This window comes from Amblyomma mixtum, chromosome 1 (genome assembly GCF_055824585.1).
Source record: "Amblyomma mixtum isolate Tamu chromosome 1, ASM5582458v1, whole genome shotgun sequence".
Classification (NCBI taxonomy): domain Eukaryota; kingdom Metazoa; phylum Arthropoda; class Arachnida; order Ixodida; family Ixodidae; genus Amblyomma; species Amblyomma mixtum.
This window is the reverse complement of record NC_143012.1, coordinates 295,499,475-295,518,930: the sequence shown is the minus strand read 5'-3', so window position 1 is coordinate 295,518,930 and position 19,456 is coordinate 295,499,475. Positions and strand designations below refer to the sequence as shown.

Sequence of the window (19,456 nt, the reverse complement as noted above, 5' to 3'; positions counted from 1 at the left end):
TTGGGGGTTTGCATCCCCAGAGGATGGGTCCCGGCCATCCCATCCCCACTGCTGGCATTGCACCGAAACAAAGCCTAGTAGCCGAAACTACACCGGCCCGTATTCGGTGGCGGGGGGGGCCACGAGCAGGCTGCACAGTCAGATTTCCCCCCCTGCAGACCTCAACAGTGAGACTATACTGAACCCTCGCAGGTTGTCCCCGCGGCACGTACAAGGACGTGGCCAGCGACCGCAACTGCAAGCCCTGTCCCGCCAACTCGACGACCGACAGAGAGGGCGCCACGAGCGAGGCCCAGTGCTCATGCGAACCGGGCTACGAAGGTGACCCCGGGACTAAGAAGCCGTGCGTCCGTAAGTATTTCTGAGCAATTGCCTTTTTTTTTTTGCCTCTTTCCCTCTTGTTAAAACTGCGATTTTGTCCCTTACTGCTGATTTCTGATGAGTCCCGCGCCTACCTAAGCCTCGTACTATGCGCACTCAAGCAAACACTCGGCGATGCTTTGTTCTTCACCGAACGTCCCGGTAATGATGAAGATCATCATAACGACTGGAATTAAACAGCTGGCCTTGTCCTCCTCTTTTTTTTTTTGTTAATACTCTGCGCAGGAAACACACTTGGTGCGCGCACTGGTGATAAAAACCTTATGAGTAAGAAGAATAATATTGGACTTTTCGCCTTCCCCTCAGGCGAATAAATTACTATTCTCATCCCCGCCTTTATGAGTGCATCACCCGGACCACACGGACCTTGTGTTCACATGTGTCTCCCTTTCAAGATACTACGTTCCGGACACTGTCCGTTTGGCTGAGTCCAGCCTGGCTGCATCTTGTTTGGGCATCAGATGAGAGCGGGAGTTTTCAGCTTAGACATCCTACGACGCCGTTTTCAACAGGGAAAGTCTTACGCAGCTGCTGTTTTGAAAAAAAAAATAGAAAGCACTTTCCTCTCGAAGTTTTCCGAAGTCCACGTAAGATATCGCTGCGGCTTGGAATGGCGTGAACACGTGTCCTCTTCTCCAGGTATCAAATGCGCCCCGCTGTCGAGCCCCGCTGGCGGAAGCACGCTCCCGCAAGTCTGCGGGAACAGCTTCGGCGACAAGTGCAACTTCCTCTGCAAGAAGGGTCACTGCCCTTACCAGTGCGACAGAGCCCAGCTGGCCGCCGGTCACGAGCCCTGGAACCGCGAGGCCCCGACACCGCGTGTCTGCCAGGCAGACAAGACCTGGTCCGGCCCGGAGTTCTTCTGCGAGAGTGAGTACTCAGTGGAAGATGCTCGTGAAGCCGTTTCACCCATCCACGCTAAGGAGTAGAAACTTTCGCCAGATAAAAAAAAACGAACAGTAACGAAGGTTGTTATTCAACCAGTAATCACTGAAGCCTGCAAGAGAACCTTAAACAGCGTCTTTAGCCGTGTCTCACTATGACCCAATACAGGATGTAATGAAGGTATTGGTCTTTTATTTAGATCTCAATCTATTCAGCTATTACAGCCACTTTGACACTTACATTTCCATGAAGGGGTGCGCAGCGATCTACACCACAGAGCTCTTCGGTGGCATTTCTATATACTGATCCCCACCTTGGCGCCCTCATTGAACAGGCAGCTTCTACTTTAGGCAGGTTGGGAAGTCTTCATGCAAGTCCGTAAACATCTGAGGCGAATCTATTCTTTTTAATTTTCTAAGGCAGCTTTGCGGTTCGATATATCAAGCGTCAAAACTAACGTTCTTGAAGGTAATTGAGCTGGCTTTCTCGCCTTGCACATTACAAAATGGCGTCGCTGCGCTTAGTACCATCCCCAAAGTCATGTTTTCTTCTTCTACATTATAAAATACACAAACTGAGTCTGTATTTGCTGCAGTACAAATGCATTCTGTAGGTGTAAAATGTGGAGTTTCATTGGGTTGTATATACAAATCACCCACTTCTGATATTCCGGCCTTTTGTGTAGCTGTACTTTATTCATTTATTTTTTATTTAGAGATACCGTCAATCCACTGGGAATTTTAACAGGAAGGGCGTTCCGAACCAGGCATATCAAAGTGTAACCACAACAACGTCCATGACTTATTGGCACAAAAAGTGATGAATAAAAAGGTTTGAAGGGCAATATAAAGCGACTACAGTGCCGCACTTAATTAAGGCTCAGTAGATAAAAATATACAGTCATGGGATACAGCAATAGGATCGCTGAAATGCACAGTTAGTTGAAGACACGATCACTTATTCAATACGTGGGATATGTGTGTATATTAGAAACACATAAACACTGGTGTGAAAATGGCAAGGCAATAAAAAGGAAGCTGCCAACAAACGCTCAGAATTAAAGTCTTATTATTAGTAAAGAAAATGTTCTACCAACTGAGTAAATATATCTAGTGATGTGCTGCTGGTAATGGAATGATCAAGGGTGTTCCATTCTCTTATAGTAAGTGCAAAACAGGAGTATTTCAGGCAGTCAGTACGTGATATGTGCTCTTTTAATGTTTCTGAATGCCTGTGACGTGTAGGTCTTGTCTCTGAGGCCATCAGGTACCTAGTTTTATCAATGTTAAGTTTACTGTGGAGTAGCTGGTACAGTAGTTTTATTCGTTCAAGTTTAGTTCTATTGTCCAGAGTGAGAATGCCGGCTTTCTTGAGTACTTCGGTAGGTGAGTCAGTAGGCCTGTATTTGTTAAACATAAATCTTCCTGCCTTTCTTCGGATAGCTTGTAATTTTCCTATTAGATATTTAGTATGCGGAAACCATGAAACGTTCGCGTATTCAAATACCGATCGTGTGAAAACCTCATATGCAATCAATTTTGTTCTAGGAGGGGCTTGTTGAAGATGTCTTTTGAGAAACAGGAGCCTTTAAAGGCCGCTGATGTAATGTAGGTGACATGTGAATCCTATCTGAGATCATGGGATATTATTACACCGAGGCATTTATAGCAGTCAACTCGAGTGAAAGGGCCTTTTTTAACAACGTAAGTGTAAGATGAATGATGCTTTTTTCTTGTTATTGTGAGAAGAACGGACCTATTAATGTTAAGGGCCAGCTACCAGTCTTTACACCACCTAGATACGGCTTATGCAGCGATGTTTAGGGCTATGTGGTCATCTGGTGTATTAATTTCGCGGTAAATTACACAATCATCAGCAAATAGTTTTACATTAACATTGACATAGGAGGGCAGATCGTTGATGAATACAAGGACTAAAACTGAAGGTAAGACGCAGCTCTGAGGTACTCGTGATGTTGCACGTTCTGTTGAAGAAGGCTGATGGTTAATCACAATATATTTGGAGCGACCAGACAGGGTTGTTACCAAGTGTGCATTATAATTTATTAACTAGTTTTTTGTATGAAACGTGGTCGAATGCTTTCGAAAAAAAGAAAAAAATCACATCTACCTGTTTTTGGTTGTCAATGCTGAAAGACGGATCATGCATTAGTTCCAGGAGCTGAGTTACTATTGATAGACCATTTCTAAAACCACGCTGGAATGGGGATAGGATGCGCTCTTCTTCAAGAAATGTGGTTATACGCTTAGCAATGATGTGTTCAAGAAGTTTACATATTGTGCACGTTAACTATAAGGATCTTAAGTTAGAGTGTCTGTTCTTGTTTCCAGATTTGTGAACAAGGATAACCTTGGCGATTTTTCATTGCTGTCGTATCCAAAAAAAATTAAGGCTGTAATATTATGGGTGGTACAAATATCAATTTACTTGACATTAATTCTCAACGTGATCAGTAAATTAGCTGCTTTAAATGATATGGCCTTGAAACATTACTCCAGCTTCCAACTCATTGTATTTCAATCGAATCCTGCTCTCTAGTTCACCATGCATTAACCAATTTTGTCTATCCTCCATCGGCCGTCATCATTAGGATTGATGCTAGTGATCATTGCCAAGTAGCCCTCACTTTTCAAAGTAGTCCTCGTGCCACAGTACACAGTTTTACCAAGAATATCTTTAATCGTCCAAACCTCCTAAGCATGATATCTTCTACAGATTGGTCGGCTGTAAATTCGTTGACTAATGCTCAGCTAGCGTGTAGCACATTCTCAACTACAATTACTAACTGCTTGGCTTCCTGTCGGTAAGGTTTTCTGTGCAATAAGAACTAATCATCTCCTAACAACCTTTGGGTTATTAAAGGCGTTTTTAAGAGGCTTAGAAAGAAGGAAAATTTAAACAGGAAGACTTACCATTTAACTTTCGTCTACATCAAGATTATAAAAAATATTGTTGCACCTCGACAAAACTGTTGAAAATTCCAGAAAAAGTTACTATGAAAATGAAATATTTATCTCCGGCGCTAATTCCAGCAAACAATGGCACTTCATTAACTCTTTTTTCAATAGGTACTCCAGTTCATCCGTATCAACTATCATTCACGACGGAATACCTATTGATTGATTTATTTCAGAATTCTTTCAGTGAATTCTTTTCCTCTCCTCTCCCGCTGCAGCTTCTCCTTTGACGTACCCCGACTGCCCTATTCGTTCTGAGAATTCATTCTTATTCGCATCCTCGTTACCTGCCCAAATCAAAAGTGCGATGATGAATATGAAACTGCAGATGCCAGTGCCGATGTTCCCACACATACAACTAACAGTATATTTGAGACCGGTGTATTTCCCCAAGAGCTAAAGAAAAGCAATGTCGTGTCTGTATTCAAGAAAGAAGATAAAACCTCATCGATAATTATAGGCCTGTCTCTATCCTCTCTCGTTTACAGCCAACCATGTTCAGTAAATGCGAAGATAATTCCAAATGAAGGAAATGTTCTTTTAAACGCAAATCTCGAGTATTGCGCCACAAGACTGCCGAGCAGTAGCTTATGGCTGCATTGCGTTGCTTAAGAGTAACTTCAGAGTAAACGGCGCTAAAAAAAAAGATGGGACATGAAGAGAGTGCATACAGTAATGATGCCGTCTTTGTGTCATGTTTCTATTAAGTCCTTTCTTCCGCTGGTAAAGACTTCCTAGATGACTAAACACGTCCTCCCGGTCTTCACTTGATGGACATCGTTCACTGCAGAAGTGCGCTGTCCAGCTCTCCAGCCTCCCGGACACGGCAGCCTAAGCTGTTCGAGTGCCACGCTGGAGTTCGGCACCACTTGCAAGGCGGTCTGCAACCTGGGCTGCAACATAATCGGCGACCCCCTGCTGACATGCGCCGTCGACGGCCAGTGGAAGGGCAAAATGCCCACCTGCGAAGGTGCGTAACTTCATTTCGCGTCTTGTTTCCCTCTTCCTGCTCCCTTTGTAAGTCGGAACAAGACTACTGTGAGGAGTGAGCTTCAGGACGCACTTTCTCAATAGACTGAGTCACTCGAGAACAATCATGCCGTTCACAGTTAGACACCACTGTAAGCAATCTTGCTTCCTTTGTAAGGAGGAACAAGACTACTGTAAGGAGCGAGCTTCAGGACGCACTTTTTCAATAGACTGAGTCACTCGAGAACAATCATGCCGTTCACAGCTAGACACCACTGCAAGAAATTTTGCTTCATTTGTAAGGAGGAGCAATACTGTGAGGAGTGAGGTTCAGGACGCACTTTCTCAATAGACTGAGTCACTCGAGAACAATCATGCCGTTCACAGTTAGACGCCACTGTAAGGAATCTTGCTTCCTTTGTAAGGAGGAACAAGACTACTGTGAGGAGTGAGGTTCAGGACACACTTTCTCAATAGACTGAGTCACTCGAGAACAATCATGCCGTTCACAGCTAGACACCACTGCAAGAAATCTTGCTGCATTTTTAAGGAGAAACAATACTGTGAGGAGTGAGGTTCAGGACGCACTTTCTCAATAGACTGAGTCACTCGAGAACAGTCATGCCGTTCACAGCTAGACACCACTGCAAGAAATCTTGCTTTATTTGTAAGGAGGAACAATACTGTGAGGAGTGAGGTTCAGGACGCACTTTCTCAATAGACTGAGTCACTCGAGAACAATCATGCCGTTCACAGCTAGACACCACTGCGAGAAATCTTGCTTCATTTGTAAGGAGGAACAATACTGTGAGGAGTGAGGTTCAGGACGCACTTTCTCAATAGACTGAGTCACTCGAGAACAATCATGCCGTTCACAGCTAGACACCACTGCAAGAAATCTTGCTTCATTTGAAAGAGGAACAATACTGTGAGGAGTGAGGTTCAGGACGCACTTTCTCAATAGACTGAGTCACTCGAGAACAATCATGCCGTTCGCAGCTAGACACCACTGCAAGAAATCTTGCTTCATTTGTAAGGAGGAACAATACTGTGGGGAGTGAGGTTCAGGACGCACTTTCTCAATAGACTGAGTCACTCGAGAACAATCATGCCGTTCGCGGCGAGACACCACTGCAAGAAATATTGCTTCATTTGTAAGGAGGAACAATACTGTGAGGAGTGAGGTTCAGGACTCACTTTCTCAATAGACTGAGTCACTCGAGAACAATCATGCCGTTCGCGGCTAGACACCACTGCAAGAAATCTTGCTTCATTTGTAAGGAGGAACAATACTGTGAGGAGTGAGGTTCAGGACTCACTTTCTCAATAGACTGAGTCACTCGAGAACAATCATGCCGTTCGCAGCTAGACACCACTGCAAGAAATCTTGCTTCATTTGTAAGGAGGAACAATACTGTGAGGAGTGAGGTTCAGGACTCACTTTCTCAATAGACTGAGTCACTCGAGAACAATCATGCCGTTCGCAGCTAGACACCACTGCAAGAAATCTTGCTTCATTTGTAAGGAGGAACAATACTGTGAGGAGTGAGGTTCAGGACGCACTTTCTCAATAGACTGTGTCATTTGAGAACAATCATGCCGTTCACAGCTAGACACCACTGCAAGAAATCTTGCTTCATTTGTAAGGAGGAACAATACCGTGAATAGTGAGGTTCAGGACGCACTTTCTCAATAGACTGAGTCACTCGAGAACAATCATGCCGTTCACAGCTAGACACCACTGCAAGAAATCTTGCTTCATTTGTAAGGAGGAACAATACTGTGAGGAATGAGGTTCAGGACGCACTTTCTCAATAGACTGAGTCACTCGAGAACAATCATGCCGTTCGCAGCTAGACACCACTGCAAGAAATCTTGCAGGTCCCGACACGCAAGCAAATGTGGTCTGAACGCACCAACTAATCGAGCTGTGCAAAGCTGTATAAGTGAAAAAGCTTTCCTTCTTCAAAACCATCCGGACGATATCAGTATTGAAGAAGCGTAGATTGTTGGGCCAGAGACCTATCGACGGGGTGCGAAAGTACCTAGAAAACGGGACATGGTTGAATGGAGAGCAGAGCATAACGTGCATAGGTGAGTCGCATTAGCCTTATGATTTTGAGGGGGGATAGGGATAGCATCTTTATAGAAGGCATTCGAAGGTCTGCCTCTGGGTGGTCCCAAAGGAATTACGACGCATTCTGGGAATTGAAACCGCTGCCAACAAATCAGGTGCCAAATTGAAAAGGCCAATGGAGCGTGCAAATGTAAGTCGAGACGGCTGGGCAAGTTGGTTCGGCGCCGCACTGAATAAGCAAACAGCACGAAATATGGGAACAAGAAAAACGGCGAGAAAGAGGCTGGACTCGTAGTTGCCTAATATTCGAACGGGCAAGAATATATAACATCGCTAGCACTAGCAAAATCGCCAAATATGCAAAAAAAAAATTGCAGACAATCACTCAAACGCATGCTGCGGTACGTGCGTTTGCATTACAGTTCTCCTGGTATTTCCATCGCATGTACTCGGCTTCAGCTGCTAGACGCTGCCAAGCGGTTATCTTGCCTTCGCATTGCATGTCCTGCCCAAGACCATTTCTTCCGCTTGATTTTGACTAGGATGTCCTTTACCGGCGGTTTTTCCCTGACCACTCCGCCCTCTTCCGATCTCTTAACATTACACTTATCATTTTTCTTTCCATAGCTCGCTGCGTGTTCCTTAACTTAAGCTGAACCCTCTTTGTTAGCCTCCGCGTTTCTGCCCCATAGGTAAGTACCGGCAAGATACAGCTGTTTCATACTTTCCACTTGAGGGATATTGATAAACTGACAATTCTAGCACCTCCAGCACCACTACGAGCACCTCGCTACCAATTGTGAACAACTGTTTCCTTGCGAGACTGTTGACCATTAATTTGGTGTTCTGCATATTAACTTTTAGACGCACCATGCTGCTCTGCCTATCTAAGTAATTGATCATGCTTTGCAGCTCATTTCCTGAGTGACTTAGCTAGGTAATGACATCAGCGAAGTGCACATTACTTACGTATACGGGTTCGACCCCGACTGCGGCGGTCGCATTTCGACGGAGGCGAAATACTAGAGGCCCGTGTACTGTGCGATGTCAGTGCACTGAAAAGTACCCAGGTGGTCACAATTTCCGGAGCCCTTCACTACGGCGTCCCTCATTGCCTGAGTAGGTTTGGGACTTAGAACCCCCCTAAACCAAACCAATCTCCATTAACTCTTATACCCAACTGTTCCCACTCCAAGCCTCGGAACACCTCCTGAAAACAGGCGGTGAATAGCACTGGCTAGATCGTGTCTCCCTGTCTGACACCCTTCCTTATTGGAATTTTACTGCTGACTTTATGGAGATGGTAGCTGTGCAGTCGTTTTAGGTATCTTCCAATATTTTCACATGAGAGTACTGTTCATGCCCAACAGTTTCGGACAAAAATTTTGAAAATTGGAAAATTATAAGGTACTTTTACAGGAATATTGAAGGCAATGGTTCAATATTCTTATAGGTAGCAAAATATTTCTTTTAAAGTGTTTCCATCGATCGCATCGAACAGTTATGACTCCCATAGAAAATTAATGGGGAACGCTTTTGACGATAGCAAAAACGTTAATAGAAAAAAAAAGCGAGACTGCCGTCGGGTGATCTGCGGATATATTGATTGATATAGTGAAATCTTACAATATATGAAAAAATCGTGTTCGTTAAATGTTTCCCGCTCAAAGGTGATTTTGTCTAGGATTGTTCGATATGCTACACCCTAACTGCGCAATGCCTGCATGACAGCCGAGGTTCGCGCAGAGTCAAATGCTTTCTCGTAATCTGTGAAGGCTATATATAGGGGTTGATTATATTCTGCGCATTTGGCTATCACCTGATTAATAATGTGAAAATGGTCTATTGTCGACTATCCTTCAGTAAGGTTATAAGTAGATAGATAAAAGCAAAGCTTAAGTACTGGGATGAGATAATGCTAACAGGCAGTTCTTTAGGCCCACGTTGACGTACACTTGAGTAGCTGCGTGTTGACTGTTACCTGGCGATTGTTGGGCCCGGCCCCCTCGGAAGAGGGGTAGGGAGGGGGGGGGGGGGGGGGGGCAGTGATTGACGTGCTTTGAACGTGCTGCCCGCCGGCCCATCCGGCCATAACGCGCCGTGGTTCTCTTCGGGGGAAAAGGTGGTGTGGGCGCTGTCACGCCGACAGGCGGGAGACGGTTAGCTCTGAAGAGACAATCTACGCTGTAAGAGAGGAGGCAAAATCACCGGTTTAGCTCCATCTCGAAAGTATAGACTCCGCCCCATGGTTTGTCGGCGATGAATTGCAGTTACAGCTCGCGCGCAAGCGATTCAGAGGCCAAGCTATCGAAACAGCTCAGTCGTGTCATTCCTGACATCGTTGGCACATTCAATTCCTAGATTACAAATCTTTTTGTATATTATAGTGTTTTTTTCATGTGTTTTGCTGAATTCAATTGCTGTATTACATTTCTTTCAAGTACTCACCAAAACATAAATAATAATTTCCTGCGACACGTATGTTTACTTTCGAAAAATAACGTTGGTGAGCCAATACATTTTCATATGAGCTACATTGGAGTCCGTCATCTGTGGGAAAAGTATAACACAACGTAGCTCAACTCATGTTCCAGACACTGAGAAGCCTGTCATCGTGGGCTGCCCAATGGACTTGGCGGTCACGAATGATCCCGGCAGTCCGTTCGCCGAAAATGTGTCATGGCGAGAACCAACCGCCATCGACAATTCCAACTCAGCCACAGTGGAGCTAGTATATCCACCAGAGATCAAGTCCTTGCCGCACCCATTTCCGATAGGGGAACATCTTGTTCTGTACATTGCCAAGGACGCCTATGGCCTCGTATCAGAACCGTGTTCCTTCAAGGTGTTTGTAGAAGGTGAGAGGTGTGCTTCAGGGATTGAACCTCCGAATGTGTTTGCCTGTGTCGTCCTGAGAAAATGGAACTTGAGCCTGAAGGCGGGAAAGAGTAAAGTTTGCCGGACTAAGACAGGTATAAGAAAACGGGGTAAAACAAAGCTACAAAACTGGCTAGTGTGTTGTACACTGTGCAGTAAACGATGCACAAACGAGACACGTTCGCTTATATTGCTCCATATCTTGTTTCTATGTCGTTTTCTGATCGTATCTCTGACGAAGTGCAGTGCGCCTCGTACCATACAGTTTGAATGCAGTAAAAAAAAAATGTAGAAATGAAAAGTAGTTACATTGAACCAGCTCTGCATACCACGTACTGAGTATTTTGGCTTTTAATTACAGTGAAGATAAAACATGGCTCTGATTACAACGAATAGCCTCGTTGCCGCGGTACCGGCTACCAGAAGCATGTCTAAATTGCATTAAAGCCATTTAATGAGCTAGGTAATTTATACGACCTCATTGTTCTTTCGTTAACGAGCCGATGGTGCCACGTCGCCTGCAATACCGAGTCAGGCCACAGCCTGTCGAAGATTGGCGAATACCGAGGCGCGTGCTTATATTGACACCTGGTTTCAGAAAATAGTGTGTAGGCATCAAATTTTTACATAAATGATATTTTGGTCCTACTGCAATATGATGCTCCTCGCAATCCAATACTGGCTGGAGCGGTGCCTCGGGTGGGATTAGCGCGAATTTTTGTTAACATTAATTTGCAATTCCTGTTATCACCTTTTAATGAGGCATTGCAGGAGTGGTACTGGTTCCCTTTCCAAGGAACTTAAGAAAATCAATTAAGAAGACATGTAGTTAAGCAGCTGATGTCCGTGATGGTTCCTAAGCATCTTCTTGTGATAAATTTTTAGCTTTGTTAGAATGCAGTATAGCCTCGTCCTAATTGTTTAATGAAGCCTTGATTCTTATCGCGAGAGTGAGTCAGGGCTGCCGCCTTTCTATTCCGCCATTTGTAACTTTCAGCATGGGATGCGTGGTTGGAGGCGGCCTTAGCATTCCGGAGCTGCGAAACTAGATGCGCGGGACCATTACGCAACCAATAAGAAACGGGGACAGCTTTTAGGCACCGAACAGGATATTCGTGGCGACGATGCCCGAATCCGCAGGGCACTCTTTCTATTTTCGATGGGAAGAATATCTGGCAACATAAAACGAGCTATGTTGCGATGCTAGGGTTGAACGCGTTGAAAAACTGAGCCCGTTTCAGCGAGAAGCACCTGCACCTCTGTCTAATATTCGAAACGAATATCTGTTTATTTAAAGTCAAATATTTCGTACTAAATCAGCGCCACAATTTCTTCAAACTTTTTATTTCGTAGTTCACACTTCACACCTCTCATTTCATGAAGAGCACCTACGTGGAGGCCTGGTATTTAATATTACGATAGCCAAAATCAGTGGCTCGGTTTATGCTTTGGTTAGGTAAATTTTAATAGTGTTATTCGTTGGCAGCGCTAACAGCAACGAGTCCAGCCGCACCGTTAGGAGAGAAAAAAAATCACAGGGGCACCTAATTCCGTTGTTCGTTTGCAATGCGATAGCGTCAGCAGCTGTTAATGCCTTTACTCACAGTGACGTCACTGCCCTCCTGCCAATGGGTACGCTCCGGTCTGGTGACGACACTTCCCTCCAACCAATCAGTGAATTCAGCTTCCGGCATTTTTTTCTTTTCTTTTCACCTTAGATATTGATGAACCGGCAGTTGCGTTTTGTCCTGACGACATAATCATCCACCACGAGAAGAGGGACTTGAACGTCACGTGGGAGGAACCGAAATTTGTGGCAAGTAGTCATTAAACTTCCTGTTAACCTGTCTTCCATAATTTTTTTTTTTTTTTCAAGAAAGCTTCATGACTTTTCGCTGCGTGAAAGTGTAGGTGCAAGTCAGCAGAAATTTACTTCACTCTTAGCGGATGGTCACAAATACCGACCTACTGATGTAACTTGCTTTATGTCTCAAGAGTGCGCGCGTTCCTTAAGCGTTGCAATAACCGGCAGAACCACGCCCGATTGTGAACTGTGCCACGACTGTTGGCTCGGTCCAGGATCTTGGCCCCGGAGAACTGAAGATCGTCGCCGACAGAGAACCAGGCAGTGTCTTCAGCTGGGGTCCCCCGACCACCGTCACCTACCAGGCAACGGACGCAGCCGGCAACACAGCGAGCTGCTCGTTCGAGGTCACCGTGAAACGTAAGAGGATGAGCAGGCCACTTTATGACTGCAAGTGGCGACGAAGGTCGCACTCTTCGACGCCACACTGTCTTCCACAGTGCCGGAAAACAATCGAAATATATTGTGCTCACACCGTAGTACAGCGCTGAGGCAAACGAAGAGTAGAAACTGAGAAACGGAAGCGCTGAAAGTTGACAGAAAGCAGAGAAGTTGCCTTCCGTTAATGGAATGAGCTGCCCGTTTGCTGGAACCTTCACTATGCGTGTTGTATATTTCTTAAAGCTTTTCGTTCAGTTTCATTATGGACCACGCAGCTCAGGGGACGTCGCGCATACAAACAGCATCCGCAAGACATCCCTTGTAGCAGGCCCTTCATCCAGTGTGTGGTTGCGCGCGCACAACAAAATAACGCCCGTGATTTCACATGACGTCACCGGCGCCATTTTGTTGCACGGTGAGCAGCTACAGGAGTGCAGGCCGGAGCACGAGGTGATTAGTCAATCAGTCACGCGTGCAGCATTTGACCATGCTCTATGTACGCCAAAATGGCGGCCTCTACGACGCCTGCGCATTTTCCCTCTAGCACAAGCCGGAACAGAAAGGCGCTTTAAGCAGATTCGCATTCAGCTTTACGGCCAGTGCAAGCTTTGAATACGAGTGAAACCTCACTTCTAGTCTTCGCTCTGTCTAGGAGAGCTTGCAAATGCGAAAATTTTAAGTCAATATTTGAAAACAAATAGACTAAAAAATGTCTTTGAAAAAAACACTATTTTGGTTGTCTCTAAAGTGCGAGGGCATGGCGCATTATATTCACGACGCTTGTCAGCTTGAATGCATGGACGCAATGCCTTGTTTTTTACTTTTCTTTATTCATCCACACTGCGAGATTATTGTTGCTCTCGTCATGTTCGGTTTCTAGTATAGGCTAACGGTCTGTGCATACTGACGTGAGAGACGTATTTGGTAGTCCTTAAGTCGATTATCTAGGAAGGCGTTGTCGATGACGCTACTATGTCGTGCTGTTGGCACTAAGTCTGATGTGTTTATTGTCATTTATATAGGCTTTGTTCATTTATGCGATGAGGCCTTGCAAAGATATTACAGCCATACGTTTACATCGCGTTTCTTCACGATTTCATGAGCATACATCGACTTCTGCACCTTCATCTTGTTCATGCTCACGTCTATGCCCATGTTATCGGTTACACTGCGCGGTGACGACTTCACCATGTCTTTTACTTCAACTGGCACGTCAACGATTCAGGGCGACGATGCCGAATTGCCCACCTTTCATGAGGCGCCAGGAGCGCATGGAGTGTATACACTGTGAGACCAGGCGCTCGGTGATGTGGTTTTGGCGGTAGTAATTGGGGTGGCCTTGGAATATTGTCTCCCTAAACTTCCCTTGCACGTTGAGCAAAGTACGAAGGTGCTCACATCTGTTTCCAACGCTCTTAATAGCATCTCGTGGTGTCGGTCTCGTACACGCGGAACGTCAAAGGTGAACCATAGTCTATTGAACACGCCGCGCGATACTCCGAACCCGCCTTGCATGAAGTGCTTCGAAAAGTACACTCGAAACGGGAACACATCTATAGTGGAGTAAAGAGGGAGTAAGTTGCCCTCTATATAAAAGTGTAATCAAGGGACCGAAATGAATAACTCCAGTCAAGCCCCTGCGATAAATTCCAGTAGCGGCCTTTTCATTTTTCTGGGCGGAATTTGTGAAAACTGCCGTACGGGCAGAAAAATTTGCAGATACTTCCCTACAAGCCCGTTTAACACATTAGCAGGCAAATTCTTTGCATTTCTGGGGACGGCGCAGCCAAAGCATATTGCAGCATCAGTCCGCAGGTTGTGAGCCTGTACTAAAGAACTGATTGTGACTGAAATTCTCGACAGCAGATAATTTGTAAACGCAGTCTGTGGAAGCTTTTGCCTAGGCCTCTTTGTCGAGCGCGCGCCGGGGCTCCCACTGGCCGCCCTCTCGGCGTCCGCGCGCATTGGAGACAGATACATCGCGGAACTTGGTTGGCGTAGCTAAAGACTGCTTCGCACTAATAAAATGAAACACCTATTCCAGCGTTCAGAAACGCCGCAGTCGTTGAAGTGCTCTCATGCATCTGGTACAGAAGAATAAGTTGTGCATATAATTATTTACTAAACAAGCTTTATTTTTCCTTGCATTCAATGCTCTCATTTCTTTTTTGATCTGCAGCTTACCCGTGCCCTTATGTTCCTCCACCCAAGAACGGATTTGTTATATGTGACTCGGAGGTCGATCGGCAGTTCTGCAGCGTCTACTGTGACAAGGGTTACGACTTTGTCTTTAAGCCCGAATATCTCTACCGTTGCAAACAGACTCCTAAAGGTGGACAGTGGAGCTCTCTCTCGAGACGGCCAATTAGGTTCCCGTGGCCAGACTGCGAAGGTGAGAGGAAATACTGTTTTTAGCTTGAGACTGTGCTGCATGATTTTACAGAGCAATAAATCAATCAATATCTCGTATTTCAGTTGGCACGTGAAAACTGCGATGTCAAGAAAAGAGCAGTAATAAACACTTTCTGAGGGGCCTCACAAACCCTGCAAATTGGCTGCAGGCACAAGGCAAAAACTACTGTACAAATGTGTACAATTCTATGCGCACTCCCAAAGAACAAAGCTGACAGAAGCGAGTGTTTTACTTAACACCAGCCAATATACGACCGCTGTATCTTACCGGTACTTACCTACGGGGCAGAAACGTGGAGGCTAAGAAAAGGGTTCAGCTTAAGTTAAAGAAACCGCAGCGAGCTATGGAAAGAAAAATGATAGGTGTAACGTTGAGAGACAGGAAACGGCGGAGTGCGCGAGGGAACAAACGCGAGTTAATGACATCCTAGTCGAAATCAAGAGGAAGAAATGGGCTTGGGCACAGCATGTAACGCGAAGGCAAGATAACCGCTGGTCCTTAATATAAAGGCAGAGGACTCCAAGAGAAGGCAAGCCTAGCAGGGGGCGGCAGAAAATTAGCTGGGCGGGTGAGATTAAGAAGTGTGCGGGGATACGGTGACCGCAGCTGGCAAAAGATAGGGTTAATAGGAGAGACATGGGAGAGGCCTTTGCCCTGCAGTGGGCGTATCCAGGCTGATGATGATGATATCAATGCAAAAATATTTTCAATGCTTAAAAAGATTGCATAAAAATATTAAATATACAGTGCTAAACCCATAAAAATGTCTTTTTTGCCATTTTTCCTACGCAGTTCAATGAAAAATTAAGTGCACGGAGCTATGGCAATGTGCAAGGGATGTGCAGGATTTTAATGCCACAGCATTTACTGGCAGACCATTATGTTGCTGTTCAGGAATCGGCAAGTGCCTCCATCTGTTTTTCGCTATACAGAGTGCGCGCAGAAGGAAAGATCGCACACAAAAAAGGAAAATGAAGACTGTTTTTAAGGCAAGACAGAGTTACTTCCTTACTTCTCGACGCACACTTGAGCCACGTCTGATGGAAGGAATGAAAGGGGGAGTAAAGGAAGGAAGAAAGGAAGAGGCACACCGAATGGTTTGGTTTAGTTTATGGGAGTTTAACGTCCCAAAGCAACTAAGGCTATGAGAAACGCCTTAGTGGAGGGCTCCGGAAATTTCGACCACCTGGGGTTCTTTAACGTGCACTGACATCGCATAGTACACGGGCGCCCCGAATTGGAAAGCTTCGCTCTCACTGAGAACAGAGCTGATGTATGGTAGACAAAAAAAAAAAAAACGGCATACAAGGCTGCTAGTTCCGGCCGATTTTGCAAGTAAAATGCATGTGTCGACACCTATTATTTGTGTGGTTCCGCCCATTCACTTCCAAACGTTGGCAGTCCGTCCTCTTCGGTAAGAACTTCAGGACTTTGAATTGATTGGCAGGAAAACTTTCTAATGCAATTTTTTCCCGGTAAACGCGTATTTTCTTCACGGACAACCGTCAACAAAGTCACAGAGAGACAGAGAATCAATTTTACTGCTCACGATAATTGTCGGGAGCTTGCCCTAAGTGCCCCTTCAAGGGCGTACTGTGGACCGCCAATAAAGCCGCTGCAGTGCCAAGTCCTTTATAGGTTCGTTCTCGGCCAGCCGTAACGCGTAAAGGCCGGAGTTGTTGCGTGTCTCTCAGTATCGCTAGTCTGTTATGAGCCTAAGCGATGTAATCGCATTTTAAAGGAAGCCGACGCATCAACTTTGACATCTCTTCTATATTTGGCTTTTGAATAAGTCCTTCCGTTTCGAGCTTTCTATTGTCGTATTTAATATGAGCTGTGGAAAGGCGGCAACACCAGTGCGTCTTACACAGGCAGAGGTTATCGAGCCTTTGTCTTTTGCTTCCGGCTGTCATGTGTGTTTGTATTAGGAAAATGTCTTAAGTCCCAAGGGCCCACTTTATGCCTCCCTGGTGCATCGTTTCTCATTCAGAGCATTGTGGTATGTTTTATATCGTTTTCTGAAAGAACAAATATCGAGGTTGCGTTGACTAGTACGCGCGTTTTATTTCGCGGGTACTGTGGTGCTATTATGGTAAGTATTATGGTATTATTTCAGAACAATATGTGCAGTGGCTACGCTAGGCGCTATAGTACGAAGCAACCGAATTCTCAGGCGACAATGGGTCTTCGAAGCCGTGGAAGAGGTGATATCAACACCGAAAATTCCAGTATCCCAGGACTGCAACGATAAAGTACTGTCACGCGAGGTACTGCGCCTGAAGGCTGTTAGAAGTGAGCATGGGCTCGATTTTTCGACCTTCAGACGACAGAAACACAGCTGGTATTTGCAAAGCTGCGACTTTTGATTCTGGACAAAAGCCAAGGGATTACGTTTTCGGGTAATTCGTAAGAGGGGCATCGTAGGTTCTGAAAAACTGGCTCAGAATTTTTAATTCTTGCACTAATCTCAGGTCACGGGATATTATTTCTTTGTTGTCGCAACGTCGTCAAACTGAGAGTAAGAACGAAAGGACAGCTCGATTTTGCCTACCATTCGTGAGCGCTGCGGCCAACGACGGAGAATGTGACCGCTTTATGGTTTTACTTGCCACACGCCTGAGGTGTGGCTGAGTATCCTCATATTTTCTATCGCATTCTTACGCTTCATGCTCCCTGAAAGTGGAACGCGTTGATTTTGGCACACATTTACATTCCAAAGATGACAAGGGATGAATGTCTTTTTTTTTATGTTTTCTTTCCTTCCTCCAGTGTCGTCAAAGAGTAAGAACAGAGAATGGACCGTTGACTTCACTTTCGCCACCAACGCCTGTAATATAACCGAAGAACGCAAGGCAGAGCTGAGGAAGAAGTTTTTCGAGAAGTTAAGCAAGCGGCTGCATCCCGCCATGTGCGACGCCTCTCGTGGCTGCACTGTGGACAACGTGGCCATTGACTGTATTCCGCGCGCCTAAACACCCTGGGGGCTCCTCAGGGACTTCAGTGAGCGCCGCGGCGTCGTCAGGAGACAAGCCACCGCAGCTGCTTTATTTTGAATAAAACACAAGTGTCAGATACGACGCTAAATTTCCCGCTATAACCGCTTCGCAGGTTTGCAGGAAGTTCACTCAGAAAATCTTGTTTCTTGATGTTTTGAATGCGTTAGCATTACTACTCTCCTCTTTGGCAAAACCTACTCATCTGTTGTGTGATGCCGCCGCTGCCCACCACCAACCAACCCACCTCCACACTACAGCAGCTTTATCCGCCACCATTTAACCACCTCCACCCTGCAAAAGGCTCTGCCCACCCCCCATCCACTTGCATCCAGCCTCCAGATGCCTCCACCCACGCAGCACTGGAACGAAACAGCGACGGTGCAATAGAATTCAAAACTTCAAAACGAAGACGGTCAATTAAAGATCGAAATGAACAACAATTACTGCTAACGCAGATCTGTCGCCTCACGTCGAATTATCGCCTCTGCACTTTTGTATAAAATATTTATTAAATAAATTTTGTTTGATTGGTTCAAAGTCTTTAGATATGTATCAAAGTGATTGGTTTAAAGTGTTTAGAGAACGGTTTAGAGATCCCTGATGCAGGAATCTCACAGTTGGCGCCCAATCTGTGGCGTTGGCAACTACTGCGGAATGAACCCAAGGGGTAGCTTTGACCGGGAGTGACGTCATGCTTTTGGGGCTCGGAAAATGGTCGCCGAGGCAGAGGCGGGCCCAGGATGAGGAAAATTTACAACGGTTTGTTATAGAATAGAAGAAACACATTTGAGTGATCGTAATTGGTGTCTTCATAAATTTTCGCATCATAGCTGCATAAAGATGAAATTTCTAAATCGCTACTGAAACTTGCATTACTTTACTTTAAGGTGCCAATTAAGATGAGTTGGTGCCAGCAAAACTGCCCGTTTAGAGCCCCTATGTTCACGGCTCGCCAAAAACACTGCTTTTGTGTCTCCGGCTCCCCGTCATGGCGTGGTTCCTTCCTCCTCATCCTTTCACGCTCCCCCTTTCCCTAAAATCCCTCATCACTCAGTTTTCTATGGCATCCACCGTGCTTCGGGTGCATTACCTGCAAGCCTCTTTGCAATCTCGCGTAACTAAATGCATTCTACAGGAGATATATTCAGCGGCAACGTATGGAATACACGTTTTGCCTTTAGGTCTATCCGACCATTATTTTTTTTTATTTGCGCAAATGTGCCCTTCGGCATAACATAGTCATGAGTATATATGCAAGCCTGTGTCGGCTATAAATGCCAACAAGGCCCGGAGTTGGGGCCCATGGGCCCACATTCGTGTGTCTGGTGGTCGGCTGGGGTGGTACCCCTGACTGCCGATGGGTCACTTGCGTGCCGCCTGAAGTCCAGGGTAAGTTAGCAAGAAGTGAGCTAACGCCGCCTCTGCAGCGGCAGCGGGGTATACTAGGTGCAGGTGAGAAAAGGCGTCGGTGATATCCAGTATTGCTGTTTTTCTCTTAATGAGCACTGCCTTAGACTTGAACGTTCATCGCTCATAGTTTATTCGTAGTTAGGTATGACACTACATGTATTTTAAACCCAAACTAACTGTCATGCTTCATAAGAGCAGCTGTTGTTCATTGATTTCTGGGCACGA

General features: G+C 45.5%; 1 protein-coding gene across 1 annotated transcript in view; it reads left to right on the top strand.

Moving 5' to 3' along the window:
- LOC149372133 (sushi, von Willebrand factor type A, EGF and pentraxin domain-containing protein 1-like) overlaps window positions 1-17,958 on the top strand; it is a 35,051-nt gene extending 17,093 nt beyond the window's left edge. Inside the window, exons 4-10 of the mRNA XM_089585826.1 lie at window positions 193-351; window positions 1,021-1,251; window positions 5,035-5,214; window positions 11,886-11,983; window positions 12,247-12,391; window positions 14,592-14,804; window positions 17,595-17,958. Of these exons, the coding sequence (XP_089441952.1) occupies window positions 193-351; window positions 1,021-1,251; window positions 5,035-5,214; window positions 11,886-11,983; window positions 12,247-12,391; window positions 14,592-14,804; window positions 17,595-17,797 (1,229 nt within the window). The 3' untranslated portion in view covers window positions 17,798-17,958. The remainder of the gene's footprint in view (window positions 1-192; window positions 352-1,020; window positions 1,252-5,034; window positions 5,215-11,885; window positions 11,984-12,246; window positions 12,392-14,591; window positions 14,805-17,594) is intronic.
- Window positions 17,959-19,456: the final 1,498 nt, after the last annotated feature.